This window comes from Syngnathus scovelli, chromosome 20 (assembly GCF_024217435.2).
Source record: "Syngnathus scovelli strain Florida chromosome 20, RoL_Ssco_1.2, whole genome shotgun sequence".
Taxonomy (NCBI): domain Eukaryota; kingdom Metazoa; phylum Chordata; class Actinopteri; order Syngnathiformes; family Syngnathidae; genus Syngnathus; species Syngnathus scovelli.
This window is the reverse complement of record NC_090866.1, coordinates 4,333,986-4,356,963: the sequence shown is the minus strand read 5'-3', so window position 1 is coordinate 4,356,963 and position 22,978 is coordinate 4,333,986. Positions and strand designations below refer to the sequence as shown.

Sequence of the window (22,978 nt, the reverse complement as noted above, 5' to 3'; positions counted from 1 at the left end):
ATGCAACGGTAGCCCGCGATGTCCCTGCAGCTCGCACAAGCGGCTTCATTATTCATCAGTAGTCAGAGCAGAGTTCAACTTTCTGATATCCCCCTCCTCAAAAATGGCTAAACGTAAGGTGGACGCTGAGAACAGGGTGTTTCAGGCCAGGTGGGAGGCAGAGTACATGTTTACGGAGGTAAGAGGCAAACCTGTGTGTCTTCTGTGTGGAGAAAATGCGGCTGTAATGAAATAATTAAATTTAAGAAGGCACTATCAAACGTCTAAGAAACACACAGACCAAGACAAGAATATGGAATATGAACAAAAGCTACAGAAGGTGGAAGAATTAAAACGAGGCCTTAAGTCCAGACAGGCTATGTTCACGTATGCTAAATCACAAAGCGAGGCTGCTGCCAAGGCTAGCTTTATTGTGGCAAAAGAGATCGCCAAATCAGCCCGGCCCTTTGCAGAAGGAGAGTTGATCAAAAACGGGTTTTGAGCCTCAGAGCCTAACCCCGAACATTGATGAACTTGTACAAACAATGAGACACCTCTAAGTATCAGGCTCGGCCTCAGACAAGTGAGCATCACAGAACAGTAACGTATTTTCCGTTTTTTAATTCGGTTACATTTTTACATTTGTTTCTACAAGACGTGATTTTTCTTTGAAGAAAGTATTGTTTTGTCTGTGTGCCGTAAATTTTTGAATTTTATTTATTTATATTTATTTTTCAGTTGAATGGACCAAGGGAAAATTGCAGATAAGAGCCATGAGAAAGAATACAACTGATTTGATTATTTTTTTATTTTACGATTTGAAAGCAATGATCGGTAGATCATAGAGCAGCACAATAATACATTTTCAGTTTATAATGCATGCACTTTTACTTATGCATTTATGTTGATATTAAGAAACACATTTTGTTTTTAAAACAATTGAATTTTTTGCTGTTTGGCTGTTGAAAATGTTTTCCCTTGAAGTTACTGACAGAGCCATAACAAAATATTGCCATATTCATTTAATCATTAAATAATGTACACTGTGTTAGGTCTTAGTTCAAAAGGCTATGTGCAATCATTCCGATATATTTTAATAAACATTGAACCAGTCCGGCCCTCGGCTTGTAGCAAATTTGTTTTTTTGGCCCTCGGTGTGTTTGACTTTGACATCCCTGGTTTAAAGGATTTAATGATTTGGAGTGACACAGAAGGTTTGAAAAACTATTATGGCTTTTACGCACGCCCGGTCCTACTCTACGGAGCTCTCTTTCACCTCCGTGGATGGAAGTCGGGGGCCGGCGCGCGGCCGGGTGGCTGTCCGGGGATGGTGGATGGGGCTCGGACATGGCTTTTACGCACGCCCGGTCCTATTCTATGGAGCTCTCTTCCACCTCCGTGGCTGGAAGTGCCACCTCCGGGGATGGAAGTCCATGCCGCCACACGCCTGGAAGCCGATGCCGGTGCTTGGGGTGAACTATTTATGTTATAGTTATTTGATATATTTTATTTCGTGTAGCAACTTGTATATGTTTTTATCGTTACAGTTCAGTAGTTGTTGGCTCGTTGAACTCTTGTTTCGTTAAATAAAGAGCCGTTTACCAAACCCACGTCTTTCCTTGTACTTTGGTAATGCTACAATATAGTTATATACTAGCTGAGCTCTATAATGTTACGTGTGGTGTCCCGCAGGGATCGGTACTCGGATTGATTCTATTTAATATTTATATGATTCCGCTTGGGGACATAATACGTAAATATAATATTACTTTTCAATGCTACGCGGATGACACCCAATTCTATATGCCGTTATCGATGACAGATCCGCGGGACTGTTGTAATCTTGAGGCGTGCCTTGGGGAGATTAAGCAGTGGATGTCTCTCAACTTCCTTCGTCTTAACCCAGATAAAACTGAGATGTTGATAATTGGTCCTACTCGTTATTAACACTTATTTAAGGAAACCACTATAACCATAGATAACCGTACTATCACTCAGAGTGATACTGTAACTAATCTCGGGGCAATATTTGACCAAACGCTCTCCTTTAAAAAACACATTAAGAATATAACCAGAATTACATTTTTTCACCTTCGTAATATTGCTAAGATTCGTCCGATCCTCTCGACCGGGGATGCGGAAACTATTATACATGCGTTCGTCACGTCGCGCCTGGACTACTGTAATGTATTATTCTCTGGTCTTCCTAAGTCCAGTATCAAAAGTCTACAGTTAGTACAAAATGCTGCTGCGAGGCTGCTCTCACGAACAAGAAAATTTGATCACATTACCCCAATATTAGCCAACTTACATTGGCTCCCGGTCCGTTTAAGATGTGACTTCAAGGTTCTTCTACTAACCTATAAATCACTGCATGGCTTAGCGCCTTCATATCTCGTCGACCTAGTCGTTCCTTATCCTCCGTCTCATAACCTTCGTTCGCAAAACGCTAGCCTTTCAAGTTAAAGTTAAAGTCCCAATGATCGTCACACACATCTGGGTGTGGTGAAATTTGTCCTCTGCATTTAACCCATCCCCGTGTGATTTTGATCCATCCCCTGAGGGAGAGGGGAGCAGTGAGCAGCAGCGGTGCCTCGCTTGGGAATCATTTGGTGATCTAACCCCCCAATTCCAACCCTTAATGCTGAGTGCCAAGCAAGGAGGCAATGGGTCCCATTTTTATAGTCTTTGGTATGACCCAGCCGGGGTTTGAACCCACAACCTTCCAGTCTCAGGGCGGACACTCTACCACTAGGCCACTGAGAAGGTGTTTAGTTACACCGAGGGCCAAGAAAATGTCTGCAGGTTCGAGAGCATTCTCTATTCGGGCTCCAGAGCTTTGGAATGCCCTACCAATGGATATTAAAACTGCTACCTCAGTAGAAACATTTAAGACACGTTTAAAGACACATTTCTATGAGATGACCTTTAACTAACTTGTAGTGGCCGATTCAGCCGGAGTTTGTTTTGTTCTCTCTGCCCACCCCCTCCCTGGTTGGGGAGGGGGTTAGGAGGCGCAAAAGCTGATAACAGCTAGCTGGATTCTCGGGGACCAATTCAAGATGAGGAAAGTGCAGCTCACACTGCCAGGACAATCGAGGGCACCTCCGACATCCATTTTTTCATTGATTTTCATACTATGTATTACTTGTGCCCTCTCTGCATCCATTACAACCTGGTGATCCTGAAAGGGGCGTCCTTCCATCTGTGGTCCCTTCTCAAGGTTTCTCATTTTCCCCTGGTAGGTTTTTTTTGAGTTTTTCCTTGCCCTTTTAGGAGCTTAAGATCAGGGGATGCTTTGATAATAATTGTCAATTTTTGTCTATGTGAAGCCCTTTGAGAATGTTTGTGATTTAGGGCTATACAAATAAACTTGACTTGACTTGACTTGACTTGACTCGGAGACGGATTGGCTCCTTGCCAAGATTTTTGTCAAAAATGCAAATATGGTGACTCACCAGGCTATCTCCCACCTGAAGAACACTCACTTTTTGTCTGAGGTCTGGGCCATGAGCCTCTTCCGCAACATCTCTGCCATTCATCCCATACACAAGGTAAAGTAGATCAATAGCAGTCCTGACAAAACAAATGTATTTTTTAGCAAAATGAACTTTTTGTCCTCCGATTAATCGACTAGGAATCAGTCTTGCCCTTTAGATTCCATCTTCTAGTTTTGTTTTGCTTTTCAACCAAACTTCCCTTTGTGTGTAGTTGCTGATCCCTCATTTCCGCTGGATTCTACACGTCTACGCTGAGGCCCGCGAGGTTCTGTTGGGACCTTCCGGGACTTTTTCAAAGGTACAGCCCGTCCTGATCCCAGTCTCATTTTTCACGCATTTCCAGGCTCATGTGATTTATATTTTGCGTGACTAGAGTTCAGTTGGGATCGACGGAACTCTCGAGCTAATGGCGCGGGAGTAACACAAGCTAACGTACACCTCGCTCTGCTTACCGGACGACATTCGCTCTCGAGGACTCGAGTCCATCCGCGACTTCTACTACAAAGATGACGGCCTTAAAATCTGGGACATCATCTGTTAGGGTTTTTCAAATTATCGTTATCGTATGATTATGTTGGAATGCAACCGGTAATAAATAACCTACCTTGTCTCATCCTACACAAGGTCGTAAAACATCCCCTGATATGTTTTGACTAGAGCACAAGGGCTTCCTATTCAGTCTACCCACTCTTTCTCTTAATAAATATGTCCTTGCAGTTAGGAGGGTTTTCAGACTTCATTCCTGAGCGAGTGAACTCTCCACCTGCAGGTGTCTAAAAGAACTTGCTTGTCTCCCGTGTGGTTCTTGCAAAATAAGTTGGAGTGAGCAAATCTCTAACATCATCCACAAGTAGTTATTTTTAATTGTCATCATCATAATTGCCAGAACTATCCAAGAGTCAGATTGTGATTTTTTTTTGTCTGTCAGATTTGTTCAGGCTGTAGTCGGACACTACTATCGTTCAAACAACGAGGTGGTCCAAGACTCGGAGCTGCAAGCGTGGATCCAGGAGATCTTCACTCGCTACTTTTTAGGAACGAAGTCTTCAGGTAATAAACCCATTTGAATTTCTGAAGATAATGTCTGTGCATAGCAAACGTTTTTCGCACGTTTTGTCACAGGGTGTCCCGAGGCCTTCCAAAATGTTGAGGGGGTGGTCAAGTTCATCACCATGGTGATCTTCACGGTTTCAGCTTGACATGCTGCCATCAATAATGGACAGGTGAATGATAGCTTACCACAAATGGTAATGTGCGTTAGCGTCAAGGTGGCTCCAGAATCAGTTTTTCTTGAGACGGGGCAAGTAAAACAAAAGTGTGAGCATATAACGTAAGTGGTTTCTTCCATTTTGTCTTGTCTTAGTTTGACTACCAGACGTTCATGCCCAACGGCTCCTTACTGTTGCGCACGCCGTCTCCAACCACCAAAGGACAAACCAGCATGGCGACCATTTTGGAGACGCTCCCAAACATCGGCGAGTCAGTCAAAGCAGTCCTGCTGCTGTAAAGGGAGCAGACAGTACAGCCAAGTGCGTAGCGACAGAGAATTTATTGTGGGGGAAAGATGGGAATAGCTGGCGCTGGAGCGGCGATCTGGCTGGGGTGGACAGGCAATTCTGCGGGAATACCAAAATGGTTGAGCGAGTCAGGCTTACAGGGACGGATGAGCGAAGCAGCATCACGGGACCAGCTGACACGCGGGTCTGCGCTGGTGGCGCTGATATAGCGCTGTCAATGAGCCCGCGGTAGGTGGAGGTGATTCCGCTGACAGGACGGGCGTGGTCGTGTCGCAGGTGGCGCCAGCACGTGACAGCTGCTATACGTGATCTCACAGGACTACTCGGATTCTGTAAGTTGAGTGTTGTTAAAGACAAATCAGGGGGGATACTCAAACACAAATTCTCTCTGTGTTACGATGCTGGCAGGTTCCGCTGGGTTCCTATCCTGAGGAACGATTCCATGAGCCCGAAGTCAAGCTGATGATGATGGAGTTTCAAGCGGACTTTTTCCAACCTTAGCAATGTTATCAAGGCCAGAAACGCAAAGCTTGAAGTGCCGTACACATATTTGGACCCGAGTCAATTGGACAGCAGCATTATTAAGTAAATGAGCGCTTCTTGATGGGTGACAAGTAAACACCTGTCTTGCGTAATTTTTTTAACTTTTAAGATTGGAGGTCCATCTTGAAAGAATTGGCATCGTAGTTGAAACCACATTCATATATCTTCTCATTTGCATTCTTACCGGAAGAAGCACTTTTTGGATGCCAGTTCGTTTTTGCGATGCTCGGGTGCTCGTCTTCGAAAGCCTTCATAGCTAAAAAAAAAAAAAAAGAAATCTTAATGTACAGTAGAAGATGACAGAAAGGGAAACATGAAGCCAAACCTTTTCCCCCCTCTTAGCTCCACGACCTCGTTATTAGAATGCCATTGGTGACACGGGGAAAGCAGACTCTCCCCCTCGGGGTGCTCACGGTTATCTTCGAGCAGAACCACTGGCTTTCGAGGAAGGGAAAACGTTGGCTTTTCTCCACCTTCACCAAGAGAACTTTCCCCAGAGACGAACTGGTTTGAATGGTGTTCGTCCCAGTCTAAAATTTAAAAATAATAATAAAAAAGTAAAAAAAGTATATACGTACATAAATAAATAATAAATAAATAATAAATAAAAATAATTAAAAGCTAAAAAACAATTGTAAAAAAGTATATAAATAAATACACTTTCTAAATTGGTGGTGGTAATCATAGTCACTCAAATGTGGGCACAGACAATAACCGGTGTTATATTAGTTGCAAATGCAAAAATAAATCTTTGTATCATTGTTTATCTACGCCAGTGATGTAGTGAATAAAAACAATTAAAGGTTCCTCCACTAGGGGGCAGTAAAGTAGTAAGAGATTTGTTTACGCCAGTGAAATAGTGATACAAAAAAAAAAAAAAATTAAGGTCTCATCCACTAGATGTCAGTAATGTCATGAACGTTTCACAGTCTTGACAGCTCTAAACTATTTGTCATCTGCCACTGTTAGTTTCTTCGGAGACAAAAAGTGAAAACTTGTCAGTTTTGTATAAGATGCAAACAAGTACCTAAGAATCCATCCATGCGTCCATCCAAGACTTTTGGCTGATCGTTGATACCTGGAAATGAAAATAAAAAACAAAACAGAGTTGTTACTTTCTTGTTTCATATTTGCTGTTTGATAAACAAACAATAAAATAATTGCGCTTCTGCTCTTTGTTTTGTTCGGCTTGGCCTGCAAGTCCTCCGCGACTCGACTTTGTTTTTTTTTTACATCTGCATGTGTTTTGCCTGTTGAACTCAACGTTTTCTTTGTCTGTCTCGCCTCTATTTGACATTTTAATCTGTTTGTATTTTACATACTGTACTTGATCACTCATTTGCAGGGGGAGAGAGGAAAAGATTAAAAAGAGAACATCGCCGTGCCAGTTGAGCAGACACCCGATTGACCATCAAGTTGGCTTTTTAAGGACTACAAATACTCAGCGAGTATGGCAGAGTACAAACTGGAAGTAGTGACAGGTGAGCGCGCCTTTGCGGCCACGTTCGACCGAATTCTCATCACCTTGCTCGGAAGTCAAGGGCAGAGCGAGACCACAGACTTGAACAACTGGGGTGTCAACTTCATGACCGAGACGGCGAGTTGCCCAGCTTGCTTGACAACTAATGCTAACGCATTCTAAACAATTGTTTTTTAGCGTTTAATTATTTTTATTTATTATTTATTTATTATTTATTTATGTACGTATATACTTTTTTTAATTTTATTATTATCTTTAAATTTTAGACTGGGACGTACACCATTCAAACCAGTTCGTCTCTGGGGAATGTTCTCTTGGTGAAGGTGGAGAAAAGCCAACGTTTTCCCTTCCTCGAAAGCCAGTGGTTCTGCTCGAAGATAACCGTGAGTACCCCGAGGGGGAGAGTCTGCTTTTCCCGTGTCACCAATGGCTTTCTAATAACGAGGTCGTGGAGCTGAGAGGGGGAAAAGGTTTGGCTTCATGTTTCCCTTTCGGTCATCTTCTACTGCACATTAAGGTTTCTTTTTTTTTTTAGCTATGAAGGCTTTCGAAGACGAGCACCCGTTGCTGATCGAGCATAGCAAAAACGAACTGGCATCCAAAAAGTGCTTCTTCCGGTAAGAATGCAAATGAGAAGATATATGAATGTGGTTTCAATTACGATGCCAATTCTTTTCAGATGGACCTCCATCAATGAAAAACTTCCTCACCACAGCGACTTCACGGTATCAAATGTCCCGGCTGATGCCCGCATGTCCATATCACGATTTCTTGAGTCAAAGAAGGCTTTGTATGTCGGGTAAGCTCACAGATCCGACTTTAAACTTGAATTGTGAAGAGTCACAATTTGAATACTCTTGCACGTCAGGATCTTGGAAGTCATGCTAAAGGGGATGCTAACATCTGAGGAAAATTGGCAGAGTCTTGAAGACATAAAAAGAATTTTCTGGACCAGAAAGACGCAAATATCAGGTGAGTCGCTCACTTTGCCCATCTCATAAATATTTTTTGTTCCATTTATTTGTCGGGTTGGTCCTAGCTTAGCTTTTCTGTTATTAGCCTCGTTAGCTAGCTTGAATCGTCCCCACCAGATTACGTTTCCGAGCACTGGAAGGAAGACGACTTTTATGGAGCCCAGTTCCTGAACGGCGTCAACCCCTGTTCCATCAAACGCTGTTCAGAACTTCCATCAAATTTTCCTGTCAGCGAGGAATCGGTGAAGCCATTCCTAGAGGACGGAAGCACGTTGGCCAATGAAATTAAGGTATTGTTTAACTTCCGTCGCCCGGCAGACATTTTGATTTTAAAACCTTCACTGGAATGTCACACAGATGGGGAACATATTCCTCTACGACCAGAAGATTCTGAGTGGAATACCTGGGAAACTCTATCACGGGGAGGAACTCCAAGTTCCCGCCCCTCTCTGTCTCTTATACGTGAACCCTGAGAAAAAACTGGTGCCCATCGCGATCCAGGTATTTCGCAGAGCAACGGTACCGCCGCTCAGTCAGTGTTCCGACGTGGTTCGCTCTTGCGGCAGGTGCATCAAGAACCCTCAGAAGAGAACCCAATCTTCCTGCCAAGTGACTCGGAGACAGATTGGCTCCTTGCCAAGATTTTTGTCAAAAATGCAAATATGGTAACTCACCAGGCCATCTCCCACCTGAAGAATACTCACTTTTTGTCTGAGGTCTGGGCCATGAGCCTCTTCCGCAACATCTCTGCCATTCACCCCATACACAAGGTACAGTAGATCAGTAACTGCCCTGACAAAACAATCACAGCAAAATGAGCTTTTTGTCCTCTGATTAATCAACTAGGAATTGGTCTTGCCCTTTAGACTCCATCTTCTAAAAAAAAAAAGTTCCGTTTTGATTTTCAACCAAACTTCCCTTTGTGTGTAGTTGCTGATTCCTCATTTCCGCTAGACTCTACATCTCAACACTCAGGGCCGTGAGTTTCTGTTGGGACCTTCCGGGACGTTTGCAACGGTACGGCCCATTTTTGCGCCCCTGTTGTTCGCTCTCATTTTTAACGCATGATTCCAGGCTCGTGTGATTTATATTTTGCGTGACTAGAGTGCAATTGGAGTCGATGGCACTCTCGAGCTAATGGCCCGGGCGCAAGACGAGCTAACGTACACCTCGCTCTGCTTACCGGATGACATTGGCGCTCGAGGACTCGAGTCCATCCCCGACTTCTACTACAGAGATGACGGCCTTAAAATCTGGAACATTATCCACAAGTAGTTATTTTTAATTTTCATCATCATAATTGCCAGAACTATCCAAGAGTCAGATTGTGATTTTTTTTTGTTTGTCAGATTTGTTCAGGCTGTAGTCGGACACTACTATCGTTCAAACAACGAGGTGGTCCAAGACTCGGAGCTGCAAGCGTGGATCCAGGAGATCTTCACTCGCTACTTTTTAGGAAAGAAGTCTTCAGGTAATAAACCCATTTGAATTTCTGAAGATAATGTCTGTGCATAGCAAATTTTTTTCGCACGTTTTGTCACAGGGTGTCCCGAGGCCTTCCAAAATGTTGAGGAGGTGGTCAAGTTCATCACCTTGGTGATCTTCACGGTTTCGGCTCAGCATGCTGCTGTCAATAACGGACAGGTGAAGCAACGATTCCCATTAAAAAATGTAGAAGTTAGAGCAAATGTTGAATCCCCATAGAGAATGAATGGGAATTAAAAGAAAAAGCAATTGCGCCAAAATATTTTGAAATTTGGAACAAAACGAAAAAAAAACGGCTTCAGGAGGTTCACTTTTGGGGTTAAAATGTTGAAACGGGTTCAATCGGACAAAAAATGCAAAAGTTAGCGCCTAATGTAGCTATTTAGGGCAGTTAATGTTGAAATAAGGTCACTTCCGGGGTGATTTGGGTCACTTCCCGTCTATTAGGGTCACTTCCGGTTTGATTAAAGGCACTTCCAGTCCAGCTGAGGTCACTTCCGGTTTATTTGGGGTCACTTCCGGTTTAAAAAGGTCAATTCAGGTTTACCTGAGGTCACTTCCTGTTTACCTAAGGTCACTTCCGGTTTGATTTGGGGCACTTCCCGTTCATTGGTAGCACTTCAGGGTCAATCCAAGATGGCCGCCACACTGGAAGTGGGGGTCAAGGGTTGAATTGTGTAAGCATAGTGGAAGTGGGGGTGAAGGGGTGAATATGGTAAGGATGAGGTGACCAAAGTGAATAGAGTTGGAATGGGTTGAATCGGTTGAAAAATGTAGAAATTAGAGTGGAAAAACGAAATTTTGTAGAATTTGGTGTGAATTTCAAAATTGAAAATTTGGAAATTTTGGTAAGTGGGAAGGTGTGGAATATAGGTAGGAAAAAGATGAACAGTTGAAAGTTGGAATGGGTTGAATCGGTCAAAAAATGTAGAAATTAGAGGTGAAAAACGGAATTTTGTGAAATTTTGTCGAAATGTTTAACGTGAAAACGTGAAATTTTTGAATTTGGGAATTTTGGGAATGTCGAGAATCATTCCGAATGTGGTTTGAATGTGCTGAATGAGGTGAATTTAAAAGGGGAATGACGTAAATGTGAAATGTCGAATCTGCCATTAAGAATGAATGGGGAAAAAATTGTCGTAAATTCGCGAATTTTGCGAAATCGGAAAATTTTCGGAACGAGAAAAATGGAAGCGCTCATCTCGTGAATATTTGGAATACGTTAAAAGTGGAACGGAGTGAATCGGATGAATTATGTGGAAGAAGAAGCGGGACAAAAAAGTGTGGAGAATAAAATATAATAACTAGAAAATGCAATTTCTGGAGAAATTGCGTGTGAAGGCGAAGACTTTGAATCACTTCTTGGGGAATGCTGGCGAATTATGCTGAAACGAGTTGAATTACTTGAGAAATGTAGAAAATAGAGGTGAAAAACGGAATTTTGGAGAATTTGGTGGAATTTCAGAATTTTGGAGAATTTGGTTGAGTTTAAAATCTTAAAATGTGGAATTTATGGCAAGTGGAAATTTGGGGAATAGGTAGGAAAAAGATGAAGAGTTGAAAGTTGGAATGAGTTGAATCGGTTGAACAATGTGAAAATTAGAGTAGAAAAACACATTTTTGGAGAATTTGGTTGAATTTCAAATTTCAAAATTTGGAATTTGTTGTAAGGGGAAGTTGTGGAATAGGTAAGCAAAAGATGAAGAGTTGAAAGTTGGAATGGGTTGAATCGGTAGAGAAATGTAGAAATGAGAGTAGAAAAACGAAATTTTGGAGAATTTGGTTGAATTTCAAATTTGGGATTTTTGGTAAGTGGGAAGTTGTGTAATACGTAGGCAAAAGATGAAGAGTTACAAGTTTGAATGGGTTGAATCGGTTGAAAAATGTACAAATTAGAGTCGAAAAACGAAATTTTGCAGAATTTGGTTGAATTTCAAATTTGGAATTTTTGGTAAGTGGGAAGTTGTGAAATAGGTAAGCAAAAGATTAAAAGTTAGTTGGAATGGATTGAATCGGTTGCACAATGTAAAGATTAGAGTAGAAAAACAAAATGTTTGAGAATTTGGTTGAATTTCAAATTTTTAATTTTTGGTAAGTGGGAAGTTGTGGAATAGGTAGGCAAAAGATGAAGAGTTGAAAGGTGGAATGGGTTGAATCGGTTGAACAATGTAGAAATTACAGTAGAAAAACGAAATTTTGGAGATTTTGGTTGAATTTCAAATTTGGAATTTTTGGTAAATCGGAAGGTTTGGAATAGGTAGGCAAAAGATGAAGAGTTGAAAGTTGGAATGGGTTGAATCGGTTGAACAATGTAGAAATTAGAGTAGAAAAACAAAATGTTGGAGAATTTGGTTGAATTTCAAATATGGAATTTTTGGTAAGTGGGAAGTTGTGGAATAGGTAGGCAAAAGATGAAGAGTTGAACGTTGGAATGGGTTGAATCGGTTGAACAATGTAGAAATTAGATTAGAAAAACGAAATTTTGGAGAATTTGGTTGAATTTCAAATTTGGAATTTTTGGTAAACGGGAAGTTGTGGAATAGGTAGGCAAAACATGAACAGTTGAAAGTTGGAATGAGTTGAATCGGTTAAAAAATGTAGAAATTAGAGTAGAAAAACAAAATTTTTGAGAATTTGGTTGAATTCCAAATTTGGAATTTTTGGTAAGTCGGAAGTTGTGGAATAGGTAGGCAAAAGATGAAGAGTTGAAAGTTGGAATGGGTTGAATCAGTTGAACAATGTAGAAATTAGAGTAGAAAAACAAAATGTTGGAGAATTTGGTTGAATTTCAAATATGGAATTTTTGGTAAGTGGGAAGTTGTGGAATAGGTAGGCAAAAGATGAAGAGTTGAAAGTTGGAATGGGTTGAATCGGTTGAACAATGTAGAAATTAGATTAGAAAAACGAAATTTTGGAGAATTTGGTTGAATTTCAAATTTGGAATTTTTGGTAAACGGGAAGTTGTGGAATAGGTAGGCAAAACATGAACAGTTGAAAGTTGGAATGAGTTGAATCGGTTAAAAAATGTAGAAATTAGAGTAGAAAAACAAAATGTTGGAGAATTTGGTTGAATTTCAAATATGGAATTTTTGGTAAGTGGGAAGTTGTGGAATAGGTAGGCAAAACATGAACAGTTGGAAGTTGGAATGAGTTGAATCGGTTGAAAAATGTAGAAATTAGAGTAGAAAAACAAAATTTTTGAGAATTTGGTTGAATTCCAAATTTGAAAATTTGGGATTTTTCATAAGTTGGAAGTTTTGGAATAGTTAGAAAAAGATGAACAGTTGAAAGTTGGAATGGGTTGAATCGGTTGAAAAACGTAAAAGTTAGAGTGGAAAAACGAAATTTTGGAGAATTTGGTTGAATTTCAAATTTGGAATTTTTGGTAAGTGGGAAGTTGTGGAATAGGTAGGCAAAAGATGAACAGTTGAAAGTTGGAATGAGTTGAATCGGTTGAACAATGTAGAACAAAGTGGAATGATGTAAATGTGAAATGTCGAATCTGCCATTAAGAATGAATGGGGAAAAATTTGTCGTAAGTTCGCGAATTTTGCGAAATCGGAAAATTTTCGGAACGAGAAAAATGGAAGCGCTCATCTCGTGAATATTTGGAACACGTCAAAAGTGGAACGGAGTGAATCGGATGAACTATGTGGAAGAAGAAGCGGGACAAAAAAGTGTGGAGAATAAAATAGAAGAATAATAATAACTAGAAAATGCAATTTCTGGAGAAATTGCGTGTGAAGGCGAAGACTTTGAATCACTTCTTGGGGAATGATGCCGAATGATGTTGAAATGAGTTGAATTTCTTGAGAAATGTGGAAAATAGAAGTGTAATACTAAATTTTTGAGAATATGGTTGAATTTCAAATTTGATTTTTGGAATTTTTGGTAAGTGGAAAGTTGTGGAATAGGCAGGCAAAGGATGAACAGTTGAATGTTGGAACTGGTTGAATCGGTTAAAAAATGTAGAAGTGAGAGCAAATGTTGAATCCCCATAGAGAATGAATGGGAATTAAAAGAAAAAGCAATTGCGCCAAAATATTTTGAAATTTGGAACAAAACGTAAAAAAACAGCTTCAGGAGGTTCACTTTTGGGGTTAAAATGTTGAAACGGGTTCAATCGGACAAAAAATGCAAAAGTTAGCGCCTAATGTAGCTATTTATGACAGTTAATGTTGAAATAAGTTCACTTCCGGGTTGATTTGGGTCACTTCCGGTCTATTTGGGTCACTTCCGGTCTGATTAGAGGCACTTCCGGTCCAGCTGAGGTCACTTCCGGTTTATTTGGGGCCACTTCCGGTTTAAAAAGGTCACTTCCGGTTTAAAAAGGTCACTTCCGGTTTGATTTGGGGTCACTTCCGGTTTACCTAAGGTCACTTCCTGTTTACCTAAGGTCACTTCCGGTTCGATTTGGGGCACTTCCGGTTCATTCTAGGGTCATTGGGAGCACTTCAGGGTCAATCCAAGATGGCCGCCACACTGGAAGTGGGGGTCAAGGGTTGAATTGTGTAAGCATAGTGGAAGTGGGGGTGAAGGGGGTGAATATGGTAAGGATGAGGTGACCAAAGTGAATAAAGTTGGAATGGGTTGAATCGGTTGAAAAATGTAGAAATTAGAGTAGAAAAACCAAATTTTGTAGAATTTGGTTGAATTTCAAAATTGAAAATTTGGAAATTTTGGTAAGTGGGAAGGTGTGGAATAGGTAGGCAAAAGATGAACAGTTGAAAGTTGGAATGGGTTGAATCGGTTGAAAAACGTAGAAGTTAGAGTAGAAAAACGAAATTTTGGAGAATTTGGTTGAATTTCAAATTTGAAATTTTGGAATTTTTGGTAGGTGAGAAGTTGTGGAATAGGCAGGCAAAAGATGAACAGTTGAAAGTTGGAATGGGTTGAATCGGTTGAAAAATGTAGAAGTTAGAGTAGAAAAACGAAATTACGAAGAATTTGGTTGAATTTCAAATTTGAAAATTTGGAATTTTTTTGTAAGTGGGAAGTTGTGGAATAGGTAGGCAAAAGATGAACAGTTGGAAGTTGGAACGGGTTGAATCGGTCGAAAAATGTAGAAATTAGAGGTGAAAAACGAAATTTCGTGAAATTTTGTCGGAATTTTTAACGAGAAAACGTGAAATTTTTGAATTTGGGAATTTTGGGAATGTCGAGAATCATTCCGAATGTGGTTTGAATGTGCTGAATGAGGTGAATGTAAAAGGGGAATGACGTAAATGTGAAATGTCGAATCTGCCATTGAGAATGAATGGGGAAAAATTTGTCGTAAATTCGCGAATTTTGCGAAATCGGAAAATTTTCGGAACGAGAAAAATGGAAGCGCTCATCTCGTGAATATTTGGAATACGTCAAAAGTGGAACGGAGTGAATCGGATGAATTATGTGGAAGAAGAAGCGGGACAAAAAAGTGGCGGGAATAAAATAGAAGAATAATAATAATAACTAGAAAATGCAATTTCTGGAGAAATTGCGTGTGAAGGCGAAGACTTTGAATCACTTCTTGGCGAATGCTGGCGTATTATGCTGAAACGAGTTGAATTACTTGAGAAATGTAGAAAATAGAGGTGAAAAACGGAATTTTGGAGAATTTGGTGGAATTTCAGAATTTTGGAGAATTTGGTTGAGTTTAAAATCTTAAAATGTGGAATTTATGGCAAGTGGAAATTTGGGGAATAGGTAGGAAAAAGATGAAGAGTTGAAAGTTGGAATGAGTTGAATCGGTTGAACAACGTGAAAATTAGAGTAGAAAAACACATTTTTGGAGAATTTGGTTGAATTTCAAATTTCAAAATTTGGAATTTTTTGTAAGGGGAAGTTGTGGAATAGGTAAGCAAAAGATGAAGAGTTGAAAGTTGGAATGGGTTGAATCGGTAGAGAAATGTAGAAATGAGAGTAGAAAAACGAAATTTTGGAGAATTTGGTTGAATTTCAAATTTGGGATTTTTGGTAAGTGGGAAGTTGTGTAATACGTAGGCAAAAGATGAAGAGTTGAAAGTTTGAATGGGTTGAATCGGTTGAAAAATGTACAAATTAGAGTCGAAAAACGAAATTTTGCAGAATTTGGTTGAATTTCAAATTTGGAATTTTTGGTAAGTGGGAAGTTGTGAAATAGGTAAGCAAAAGATGAAAAGTTGAAAGTTGGAATGGATTGAATCGGTTGCACAATGTAAAGATTAGAGTAGAAAAACAAAATGTTTGAGAATTTGGTTGAATTTCAAATTTTTAATTTTTAATTTTTGGTAAGTGGGAAATTGTGGAATAGGTAGGCAAAAGATGAAGAGTTGAAAGTTGGAATGGGTTGAATCGGTTGAACAATGTAGAAATTACAGTAGAAAAACGAAATTTTGGAGATTTTGGTTGAATTTCAAATTTGGAATTTTTGGTAAGTCGGAAGTTGTGGAATAGGTAGGCCAAAGATGAAGAGTTGAAAGTTGGAATGGGTTGAATCGGTTGAACAATGTAGAAATTAGAGTAGAAAAACAAAATGTTGGAGAATTTGGTTGAATTTCAAATATGGAATTTTTGGTAAGTGGGAAGTTGTGGAATAGGTCGGCAAAAGATGAAGAGTTGAAAGTTGGAATGGGTTGAATCGGTTGAACAATGTAGAAATTAGATTAGAAAAACGAAATTTTGGAGAATTTGGTTGAATTTCAAATTTGGAATTTTTGGTAAAAGGGAAGTTGTGGAATAGGTAGGCAAAACATGAACAGTTGAAAGTTGGAATGAGTTGAATCGGTTAAAAAATGTAGAAATTAGAGTAGAAAAACAAAATTTTTGAGAATTTGGTTGAATTCCAAATTTGGAATTTTTGGTAAGTCGGAAGTTGTGGAATAGGTAGGCAAAAGATGAAGAGTTGAAAGTTGGAATGGGTTGAATCGGTTGAACAATGTAGAAATTAGAGTAGAAAAACAAAATGTTGGAGAATTTGGTTGAATTTCAAATATGGAATTTTTGGTAAGTGGGAAGTTGTGGAATAGGTAGGCAAAAGATGAAGAGTTGAAAGTTGGAATGGGTTGAATCGGTTGAACAATGTAGAAATTAGATTAGAAAAACGAAATTTTGGAGAATTTGGTTGAATTTCAAATTTGGAATTTTTGGTAAACGGGAAGTTGTGGAATAGGTAGGCAAAACATGAACAGTTGAAAGTTGGAATGAGTTGAATCGGTTAAAAAATGTAGAAATTAGAGTAGAAAAACAAAATGTTGGAGAATTTGGTTGAATTTCAAATATGGAATTTTTGGTAAGTGGGAAGTTGTGGAATAGGTAGGCAAAACATGAACAGTTGAAAGTTGGAATGAGTTGAATCGGTTGAAAAATGTAGAAATTAGAGTAGAAAAACAAAATTTTTGAGAATTTGGTTGAATTCCAAATTTGAAAATTTGGAATTTTTCATAAGTTGGAGGTTGTGGAATAGTTAGAAAAAGATGAACAGTTGAAAGTTGGAATGGGTTGAATCGGTTGAAAAACGTAAAAGTTAGAGTGGAAAAACGAAATTTTGGAGAATTTGGTTGAATTTCAAATTTGGAATTTTTGGTAAGTGGGAAGTTGTGGAATAGGTAGGCAAAAGATGAACAGTTGAAAGTTGGAATGAGTTGAATCGGTTGAACAATGTAGAAAAAAGTGGAATGATGTAAATGTGAAATGTCGAATCTGCCATTAAGAATGAATGGGGAAAAATTTGTCGTAAGTTCGCGAATTTTGCGAAATCGGAAAATTTTCGGAACGAGAAAAATGGAAGCGCTCATCTCGTGAATATTTGGAACACGTCAAAAGTGGAACGGAGTGAATCGGATGAACTATGTGGAAGAAGAAGCGGGACAAAAAAGTGTGGAGAATAAAATATAATAATAATAATAATAATAGAGAATGGTGTAGAATAACATATGTGTGAAGGCCATCGCCTTCACACAATAACTAGAAAATGCAATTTCTGGAGAAATTGCGTGTGAAGGCGAAGACTTTGAATCACTTCTTGGGGAATGATGCCGAATGATGTTGAAATGAGTTGAATTTCTTGAGAAATGTGGAAAATAGAAGTGTAATACTAAATTGTGGAGAATGTGGTTGAATTTCAAATTTGAATTTTGGAATTTTTGGTAAGTGGGAGGTTGTGGAATAGGTAGGCAAAAGATGAACAGTTGAAAGTTGGAATGGGTTGAAACGTTTAAAAAATGTAGAAGTTAGAGCAAATATTGAATCCCCATAGAGAATGAATGGGAATTAAAAGAAAAAGCAATTGCGCCAAAATATTTTGAAATTTGGAACAAAAGGACAAAAAACGGCTTCAGGAGGTTCCCTTTTGCGGTTAAAATGTTGAAACGGGTTTAATCGGACAAAAATTGCAAAAGTTAGCTAAAATGTAGCTATTTAGGGCACTTAATCTTGAAATAAGGTTACTTCCGGTTTATTTGGGTCACTTCCGGTTTGAATAGAGGCACTTCCGGTCAAGCTGAGGTCACTTCCGGTTTATTTGGGGTCACTTCCGGTTTAAAAAGGTCACTTCCGGTTTAAAAAGGTCACTTCCGGTTTGATTTGGGGTCACTTCCGGTTTACCTAAGGTCACTTCCTGTTTACCTAAGGTCACTTCCGGTTCGATTTGGGGCACTTCCGGTTCATTCTAGGGTCATTGGGAGCACTTCAGGGTCAATCCAAGATGGCGCCACACTGGAAGTGGGGGTCAAGGGTTGAATTGTGTAAGCATAGTGGAAGTGGGGGTGAAGGGGGTGAATATGGTAAGGATGAGGTGACCAAAGTGAATAAAGTTGGAATGGGTTGAATCGGTTGAAAAATGTAGAAATTAGAGTAGAAAAACCAAATTTTGTAGAATTTGGTTGAATTTCAAAATTGAAAATTTGGAAATTTTGGTAAGTGGGAAGGTGTGGAATAGGTAGGCAAAAGATGAACAGTTGAAAGTTGGAATGGGTTGAATCGGTTGAAAAACGTAGACGTTAGAGTAGAAAAACGAAATTTTGGAGAATTTGGTTGAATTTCAAATTTGAAATTTGGAATTTTTGGTAGGTGAGAAGTTGTGGAATAGGCAGGCAAAAGATGAACAGTTGAAAATTGGAATGGGTTGAATCGGTTGAAAAATGTAGAAACTAGAGGTGAAAAACGAAATTTCGTGAAATTTTGTCGGAATTTTTAACGTGAAAACGTGAAATTTTTGAATTTGGGAATTTTGGGAATGTCGAGAATCATTCCGAATGTGGTTTGAATGTGCTGAATGAGGTGAATTTAAAAGGGGAATGACGTAAATGTGAAATGTAGAATCTGCCATTGAGAATGAATGGGGAAAAATTTGTCGTAAATTCGCGAATTTTGCGAAATCGGAAAATTTTCGGAACGAGAAAAATGGAAGCGCTCATCTCGTGAATATTTGGAATACGTCAAAAGTGGAACGGAGTGAATCGGATGAATTACGTGGAAGAAGAAGCGGGACAAAAAAGTGTGGAGAATAAAATATAATAATAATAATAATAATAGAGAATGGTGTAGAATAACATATGTGTGAAGGCCATCGCCTTCACACAATAATAATAATAATAATAGAGAATGGTGTAGAATAACATATGTGTGAAGGCCATCGCCTTCACACAATAATAATAATAATAATAATAGAGAATGGTGTAGAATAACATATGTGTGAAGGCCATCGCCTTCACACAATAATAGAGAATGGTGTAGAATAACATATGTGTGAAGGCCATCGCCTTCACACAATAATAGAGAATGGTGTAGAATAACATATGTGTGAAGGCCATCGCCTTCACACAACTAGAAAATGCAATTTCTGGAGAAATTGCGTGTGAAGGCGAAGACTTTGAATCACTTCTTGGCGAATGCTGGCGAATTATGCTGAAACGAGTTGAATTACTTGAGAAATGTAGAAAATAGAAGTGAAAAACGGAATTTTGGAGAATTTGGTGGAATTTCAGAATTTTGGAGAATTTGGTTGAGTTTAAAATCTTAAAATGTGGAATTTATGGCAAGTGGAAATTTGGGGAATAGGTAGGAAAAAGATGAAGAGTTGAAAGTTGGAATGAGTTGAATCGGTTGAACAATGTGAAAATTAGAGTAGAAAAACACATTTTTGGAGAATTTGGTTGAATTTCAAATTTCAAAATTTGGAATTTTTTGTAAGGGGAAGTTGTGGAATAGGTAAGCAAAAGATGAAGAGTTGAAAGTTGGAATGGGTTGAATCGGTAGAGAAATGTAGAAATGAGAGTAGAAAAACGAAATTTTGGAGAATTTGGTTGAATTTCAAATTTGGGATTTTTGGTAAGTGGGAAGTTGTGTAATACGTAGGCAAAAGATGAAGAGTTGAAAGTTGGAATGGGTTGAATCGGTTGAAAAATGTACAAATTAGAGTCGAAAAACGAAATTTTGCAGAATTTGGTTGAATTTCAAATTTGGAATTTTTGGTAAGTGGGAAGTTGTGAAATAGGTAAGCAAAAGATGAAAAGTTGAAAGTTGGAATGGATTGAATCGGTTGCACAATGTAAAGATTAGAGTAGAAAAACAAAATGTTTGAGAATTTGGTTGAATTTCAAATTTTTAATTTTTGGTAAGTGGGAAATTGTGGAATAGGTAGGCAAAAGATGAAGAGTTGAAAGTTGGAATGGGTTGAATCGGTTGAACAATGTAGAAATTACAGTAGAAAAACGAAATTTTGGAGATTTTGGTTGAATTTCAAATTTGGAATTTTTGGTAAGTCGGAAGTTGTGGAATAGGTAGGCCAAAGATGAAGAGTTGAAAGTTGGAATGGGTTGAATCGGTTGAACAATGTAGAAATTAGAGTAGAAAAACAAAATGTTGGAGAATTTGGTTGAATTTCAAATATGGAATTTTTGGTAAGTGGGAAGTTGTGGAATAGGTAGGCAAAAGATGAAGAGTTGAAAGTTGGAATGGGTTGAATCGGTTGAACAATGTAGAAATTAGATTAGAAAAACGAAATTTTGGAGAATTTGGTTGAATTTCAAATTTGGAATTTTTGGTAAACGGGAAGTTGTGGAATAGGTAGGCAAAACATGAACAGTTGAAAGTTGGAATGAGTTGAATCGGTTAAAAAATGTAGAAATTAGAGTAGAAAAACAAAATTTTTGAGAATTTGGTTGAATTCCAAATTTGGAATTTTTGGTAAGTCGGAAGTCGTGGAATAGGTAGGCAAAAGATGAAGAGTTGAAAGTTGGAATGGGTTGAATCGGTTGAACAATGTAGAAATTAGAGTAGAAAAACAAAATGTTGGAGAATTTGGTTGAATTTCAAATATGGAATTTTTGGTAAGTGGGAAGTTGTGGAATAGGTAGGCAAAAGATGAAGAGTTGAAAGTTGGAATGGGTTGAATCGGTTGAACAATGTAGAAATTAGATTAGAAAAACGAAATTTTGGAGAATTTGGTTGAATTTCAAATTTGGAATTTTTGGTAAACGGGAAGTTGTGGAATAGGTAGGCAAAAGATGAAGAGTTGAAAGTTGGAATGGGTTGAATCGGTTGAACAATGTAGAAATTAGATTAGAAAAACGAAATTTTGGAGAACTTGGTTGAATTTCAAATTTGGAATTTTTGGTAAACGTGAAGTTGTGGAATAGGTAGGCAAAACATGAACAGTTGAAAGTTGGAATGAGTTGAATCGGTTAAAAAATGTAGACATTAGAGAAGAAAAACAAAATGTTGGAGAATTTGGTTGAATTTCAAATATGGAATTTTTGGTAAGTGGGAAGTTGTGGAATAGGTAGGCAAAACATGAACAGTTGAAAGTTGGAATGAGTTGAATCGGTTAAAAAATGTAGAAATTAGAGTAGAAAAACAAATTTTTTGAGAATTTGGTTGAATTCCAAATTTGAAAATTTGGAATTTTTCATAAGTTGGAAGTTGTGGAATAGTTAGAAAAAGATGAACAGTTGAAAGTTGGAATGGGTTGAATCGGTTGAAAAACGTAAAAGTTAGAGTGGAAAAACGAAATTTTGGAGAATTTGGTTGAATTTCAAATTTGGAATTTTTGGTAAGTGGGAAGTTGTGGAATAGGTAGCAAAAGATGAACAGTTGAAAGTTGGAATGAGTTGAATCGGTTGAACAATGTAGAAAAAAGTGGAATGATGTAAATGTGAAATGTCGAATCTGCCATTAAGAATGAATGGGGAAAAATTTGTCGTAAGTTCGCGAATTTTGCGAAATCGGAAAATTTTCGGAACGAGAAAAATGGAAGCGCTCATCTCGTGAATATTTGGAACACGTCAAAAGTGGAACGGAGTGAATCGGATGAACTATGTGGAAGAAGAAGCGGGACAAAAAAGTGTGGAGAATAAAATAGAAGAATAATAATAACTAGAAAATGCAATTTCTGGAGAAATTGCGTGTGAAGGCGAAGACTTTGAATCACTTCTTTGGGAATGATGCCGAATGATGTTGAAATGAGTTGAATTTCTTGAGAAATGTGGAAAATAGAAGTGTAATACTAAATTTTGGAGAATTTGGTTGAATTTCAAATTTGAAGTTTGGAATTTTTGGTAAGTGGGAGGTTGTGGAATAGGTAGGCAAAAGATGAACAGTCAAATGTTGGAACGGGTTGAATTGGTTAAAAAATGTAGAAGTTAGAGCAAATATTGAATCCCCATAGAGAATGAATGGGAATTAAAAAAAAAATAATTGCGCCAAAATATTGTAAAATTTGGAACAAAACGAAAAAAAACAGCTTCAGGAGGTTCACCTTTGGGGTTAAAATGTTGAAACGGGTTCAATCGGACAAAAAATGCAAAAGTTAGCGACTAATGTAGCTATTTAGGGCAGTTAATGTTGAAATAAGGTCACTTCCGGTTTGATTTGGGTCACTTCCGGTTTGATTAGAGGCACTTCCGGTCCAGCTGAGGTCACTTCCGGTTTATTTGGGGTCACTTCCGGTTTTAAAAGGTCACTTCCGGTTTAAAAAGGTCACTTCCGGTTTGATTTGGGGTCACTTCCGGTTTACCTAAGGTCACTTCCTGTTTACCTAAGGTCACTTGCGGCTTGATATGGGGCACTTCCGGTACATTCTGGGTTCATTGGGGGCACTTCAGGGTCAATCCAAGATGGCCGCCACACTGGAAGTGTGGGTGAAGGAGGTGAATATGGTAAGCATAAGGTAAACAAAGTGAATAAAGTTGGAATGGGTTGAATCGGTTGAAAAATGTGGAAAAAAGAGTAGAAAAACGAAATTGTAGAGAATTTTGGTAAGTGGAAAGTTGTGGAATAGGCAGGCAAAGGATGAACAGTTGAATGTTGGAACGGGTTGAATCGGTTAAAAAATGTAGAAGTGAGAGCAAATGTTGAATCCCCAGAGAGAATGAATGGGAATCAAAAGAAAAAGCAATTGCGCCAAAATATTTTGAAATTTGGAACAAAACGTAAAAAAAAAGCTTCAGGAGGTTCACTTTTGGGGTTAAAATGTTGAAACGGGTTCAATCGGACAAAAAATGCAAAAGTTAGCGCCTAATGTAGCTATTTAGGGCAGTTAAT

At 38.6% G+C, this 22,978-nt stretch overlaps 2 protein-coding genes and 1 long non-coding RNA gene across 3 annotated transcripts; all 3 read left to right on the top strand.

The window, feature by feature from the left end:
- The first annotated feature begins 3,159 nt into the window (after positions 1 to 3,159).
- LOC137839774 (polyunsaturated fatty acid lipoxygenase ALOX15B-like) lies at positions 3,160 to 4,008 on the top strand. The gene is made up of 3 exons (XM_068649225.1): positions 3,160 to 3,533; positions 3,691 to 3,777; positions 3,853 to 4,008. The coding sequence occupies exons 1-3, from the start codon at positions 3,426 to 3,428 to the stop codon at positions 3,898 to 3,900; spliced, it is 243 nt and encodes an 80-aa protein (XP_068505326.1). The 5' UTR covers positions 3,160 to 3,425; the 3' UTR covers positions 3,901 to 4,008.
- Positions 4,009 to 6,989: 2,981 nt separating this feature from the next.
- LOC125990662 (arachidonate 12-lipoxygenase, 12R-type-like) lies at positions 6,990 to 9,246 on the top strand. Its single transcript, XM_068649335.1, has 10 exons — positions 6,990 to 7,140; positions 7,286 to 7,402; positions 7,555 to 7,636; positions 7,699 to 7,818; positions 7,888 to 7,991; positions 8,111 to 8,283; positions 8,351 to 8,494; positions 8,560 to 8,763; positions 8,924 to 9,010; positions 9,098 to 9,246. Exons 1-9 carry the CDS (start codon positions 6,990 to 6,992, stop codon positions 8,945 to 8,947), a joined length of 1,119 nt encoding a protein of 372 aa, XP_068505436.1. The 3' UTR covers positions 8,948 to 9,010; positions 9,098 to 9,246.
- Positions 9,247 to 13,618: 4,372 nt separating this feature from the next.
- On the top strand, positions 13,619 to 22,775 carry LOC137839775 (uncharacterized). The gene is made up of 2 exons (XR_011085983.1): positions 13,619 to 20,932; positions 21,219 to 22,775. It is a non-coding gene; the product is annotated as an uncharacterized lncRNA (long non-coding RNA).
- The last annotated feature ends 203 nt before the right edge of the window (positions 22,776 to 22,978 follow it).